Here is a 4624-nt window from a genome sequence, read left to right as displayed (position 1 = left end):
GACAAGGGAAGGGATATTTGGGGTTTGAGACAGAGGTCTAGCAGGGAAGAGGAGGAGAAGAGGATGAAGGTGAATACAAATGAATTGTTTGATCAGCTCATCAAGTGTGGTGGAGGGATAGAGACGTGTCTGGCAGGGGAAATGTGTCATCAACTAGCAGTGGGGCCAGAAATAGGGCTCTGGCAGGGAGGGGAATACAGCCTGAGGCGAAACCGCACGACTTGTCATGTTTGCTAAAAGCGGGTGATCTAGGGTGGGATCTAGGGTGAGATCACAAAGGGTGAGAGGAAAAACTGGGATCTGGGGAGACTTCTGCCAGCGAACAGAATGAGAAGATGAATTTAAGTACAGATATCTAAATTTGCTTTAAAGAGGACCTATTATACTACTTTTCTGGTCTTAATTTCTTATTACTGTAGAGCAACCTATAGCGCAACCTGACACGAATCACAGCAGTTTAGTATGATTAAACATGACTATCAATCATTATAACAACGTTTATAGGTCATAAAAGTCGAAAAAGGTCCCCTTTAAGGAAGCAAATTAAGTTCAGAGATAAAAAAAAAAATAGCAGCTGAACAGATAGAGGAAAGCTTGCAGTAAGTTAGTGAGGCCTACCGCAGCCTGCATGGTGAGACCACTATTCACCACCAAGGGTGATGACTGTCTTCAGGAAATGTAAAGTGTTTTCTAAATGATCTCTTCTTTCTTCACTCCCCGATAGCCACTTCCTGTTTCTGTGCGTGAAAACGTCTCAGCTCTGACCAATCACTTGGCTCCTGCAGCACAGAGAGAACCGATAGAAGAGCAGGATGAACCTCACTATGCCAGCATCCACACTTCTCGCTCAGATAACCAGGAAGTTCCTCGCTGTTGGGTTGGCTCTAATGTCCAATCAGACCAAGCAGATGCTGTCTTTTACTCTGTGGTCAACATTAAGAGACCAAACGCTGTCCCTGGGTAAGCTTCTCTTCGTATTTCTAAAGAGGAAATATTATCTACATTTTGGGACTTTATCAACCCAATGGATCTGCTTTACAAAGTGACTACATTTCTTTCTTCTTTCAGAGAGAGTGACAAGCCAGAGGCGGCAGAAACCTCAGCGTTGTACAGCACCGTCAAAAAACACCCCAGATATTGAAAGAGTTGTGGCAGCAGGATTTAAATAGTGATACTAGGTAGAGTGTCTCATCCATTTAGTTTAACAGGACAATACGCTTGCTGCATTTATTTTCTTCTTCATTTTTTAAATAGGGACAATGCACATCAATTGACATTTTTAGTTTACACTCAAAATGTAAATGTAAAATGTGCCAGAGTAAGCTAAAAAGCTATGGTGCTTAATTACCTGGACTGATACATGATCTGATGTCTCTTGATTTTATTTGACTTATTTACTAGATTGTGTATGTTCCACTTGTGATGGCCCCAGCGAGGCAACATCTTATCCAAGGCCTCTTGCTCTGTTGGATATAGCTCTGCTTCATTGCTACCACCTGCTGGTTACCAGATGTACTGCACCTGTGAGGTGTTGTCTTAACGATACCAGCTGCTGGTGACCAGAATGTACTGCATCTGTGAGGGGATGTCTTTTTTATTTTTTTATTTATTATTTCGCCATGTACACAGGTACTAGGAATTCTTTCTCTGCTTTTGACCCATCCGGGTAGCCGGTGAACACATACACACACAGAGGTCCACACACATGGGGGCACACACATGGTGGCACACACATGGGGGCACACCGGCACTACCGGAGCAGTGGGCTGCCGCTGTGGGCTGGTGGGCTGGTGCTGTTTACCGGGATGTACTGCACCTGCTAGGAGAGATCTCTAGGGACAATACCTGGCTGGGTTGGTTAGCTAATCATCCTTGCCGTCTCCTGGCTGCACTAAAAATATTATATTTACAGAGGATTGCCCCTGTTCATTATCTTTTTTCACATTTCAATAAAAAAAAATGTACACCAACTCCTTGTGGGACCCAAACAGAACCTTGCAGAACTGAATCTGAATAAATTGCTTATGCTTAGAGCATGTGTCTAAAGTTATTGCTCTTTTAATGTTTAAAATCAAAGTTATTGATTTTCTTGTTTTCTATTAAATTGTGACTTGGCTAATGCAAAGGTTATGGAAGTAGGACAGCCTAACATAATCCAGCATAAATATAAACACAAAGTAGGCCGACCCACATTGTATATTCATGATGAAACCACTCCCCAGTTCCACAATTAGCCCATCCATGCTTGTGTAACGTGACGTGAGTGTTTGGTATGTGGTGATCACTCTTTATGAGAATAAACAGCAGGATGGAGACAGATTACTTTCTCAAGCGGTACTTTACTTTTCTTCACAACTCACAACGACTCCACTTCCTTGTTCGGACCCCTCACGTGACTGAACTAACTAATCAGAAGCTAGAAGTTAGACTGAGGTAAACGTGAGGAAGATTTAACAAAATATCCTGACTGTATTAAATATTTAAATATGTAAACAATAATTGTGTAACATAAATATGCAAATGATTAACTAACTAACATTGTAAATACATTTATAGTAAATTTACTCAAATATAAATTATATTAACTTCTTCTACAACTTTCAAATATGAATTAACTTGTGAACCTTACACTTCCTCCCCCAACCACAAAAGAAACGTCCCAGTTTCAAATAAAATAAATAAGCAAACAAGGAACTGTAAACAACAACTTTAAAGCAACTGTGTCACTTCAGAAACTTATAGTCTCTAAGGAATCTGGGAGGTCTAACTAGACGTTTCCCAGGGCGTAGTGAATAACCAGAACTTCGAGGAGTGGAAGAGGGGACAGTGTCAGACTGACATACTGGGCCAGAGGGGCGGGAACAAGACTGAGTCAGGGGAGAGTGGGATTGAAGCCGTGGTCGGGGGTTGCGGATGGCCAGTAGGAGGGGCTAATGAGGGAGAACTGCTGTGGCAAGATAAGTTGTAGCTCTACGTGCCTGCCAGCTTCGAAGATTTATAGGGCAAAGCACCTGACAATGCAGTCAAACAAGGGAGTTGAGGTTGCAAAGAGTCACATGTAAGCGTCTTATGTCCACGATCTGGCACAGAAGCCTGGTAGGGTCAGACGGTTGTAGTGGACAATCTGGGACTTATCAGACTGATCCAGGAGGTAGTGAATCCTGTATGTCACTCCAGGAGAATCCACATCAGATCCAAGGCACACTAATATTTCAAAGGGGCCTTTCCAGTGAGGAGCGAGTTTTTGTTTGCTGTGGTGGGGTCATTTAACCAGACAAGGTATCCAGGAACATAGGGAGTGTGTTTAACACTCTTGTCAAACTCGTTTCTGCTGATTGTTGGCAAAATCTCTGTTCCATGCAGCAGAACTGAAAGTGGACTGAAGTTTCTGCGTCAATTGTGCAACATAGTCAGCAGGAGAACCTGTAGTAAACGAAGATGGTGTGTTGTTAGGTAACAGCAGGCATCCTGGCTTCATGACCATTTGTGAGGAAGAATGGTGTGAAACCTGTTGTAGAATGAGGGTTGGTATTGTAAGCCAAAGCAACGTGGTTGAGGGAGTCATCAAATTCACCAGGTTGTTGAAGAAGTGTCTTGGCTAACTAATCAATAAGTGTCCTGTTAAACCTCTCAATCATGCCGTCACACTGAGGATGATATGGCTGGTTTGTGTTTTCTGCACGCCCAGCAGTTCACACAGATGTTTCACCAGGTCAGAGTCAAACTGACGTCCCCGATCAGTGTGAAGCATTTCTGGGATGCCATGTTCACGGATGAAGTATTCAAACAGACATTTTGCAACTGTTATGGGGCGCTGGTCTGGCATGGCATAGACTTGTGATGGGGAGCTCAAGTATGACAGCTGTGACCATTTGGGATGGCTCAGTAGCAACAATTGTTTTCATTGGAGCTCTCTGATGAGGTGTGGGACTCCGTCATGCGTCACATGAGTACATTGCTTGCACCACATCCTGATGTCACGTGACATAAAGGGCCAGTAGCACAGTTGCTGAGCACGTTTCAGGACTTTATCAGCAGATAGATGACCAGTTACTGGATTTCCATGCAGCATCTGCAGAACAGTTTCTTTTAAAGCATGAGGGACAATCATTTGATGGAGCACTGATTTTGTGGATGGGTTGAAAACTGTACAGCAGAGTACACCATTATGAAAGGTAAGCCTGTGGAACTCGTGCCAAAGTGCCTTCTCATCAAGTGTGTGTTTTTTCATGCGCCAGTATGGATGTTTCTGTCCTTTAACTTTCCAGCTAATGACCTCTGACAGTATGGAGTCTTGCTGTTGTTCCTTTTTTAAATCATCTTGTGGTAATATGAACAAAGTCCAAGAAATGCTCTTACTTCTGTAGCTGACTGTGGAATAGGCCAGTCTTGAACACTTTTCACATTTCGCGGGTCTGGCTGAATGCCGTCTTTGCATACAACATGGCCCAGAAACCGTATCTGATCTCTGGCAAAACAGCATTTTGAGGGATCATCTTCAGGCCACTTGACTGGAATCTGGAGAGAATTTCCTCCAGGTGCTGGAAGTGTTCACTGAAAGAGTAGCTGTAGATGAGGACATCATCCAACTACACTAGGCAGGTTTTCCATGGGAGGCCATGAA

General features: G+C 43.3%; 1 protein-coding gene across 2 annotated transcripts in view; it reads left to right on the top strand.

The window, feature by feature from the left end:
- Positions 1–2450, top strand: part of LOC130377128 (sialic acid-binding Ig-like lectin 10) — a 7805-nt gene extending 5355 nt beyond the window's left edge. For both annotated transcript variants that reach the window (XM_056584114.1, XM_056584115.1), the window contains 2 exons: positions 725–960; positions 1069–2450. In XM_056584114.1, the coding sequence (XP_056440089.1) occupies positions 725–960; positions 1069–1141 (309 nt within the window). In that variant the 3' untranslated portion in view covers positions 1142–2450. The remainder of the gene's footprint in view (positions 1–724; positions 961–1068) is intronic.
- The last annotated feature ends 2174 nt before the right edge of the window (positions 2451–4624 follow it).

The sequence above is a fragment of the Gadus chalcogrammus genome, chromosome 23 (assembly GCF_026213295.1).
Source record: "Gadus chalcogrammus isolate NIFS_2021 chromosome 23, NIFS_Gcha_1.0, whole genome shotgun sequence".
Classification (NCBI taxonomy): Eukaryota; Metazoa; Chordata; class Actinopteri; order Gadiformes; family Gadidae; genus Gadus; species Gadus chalcogrammus.
This window is presented reverse-complemented; position numbering and strand designations above follow the sequence as displayed.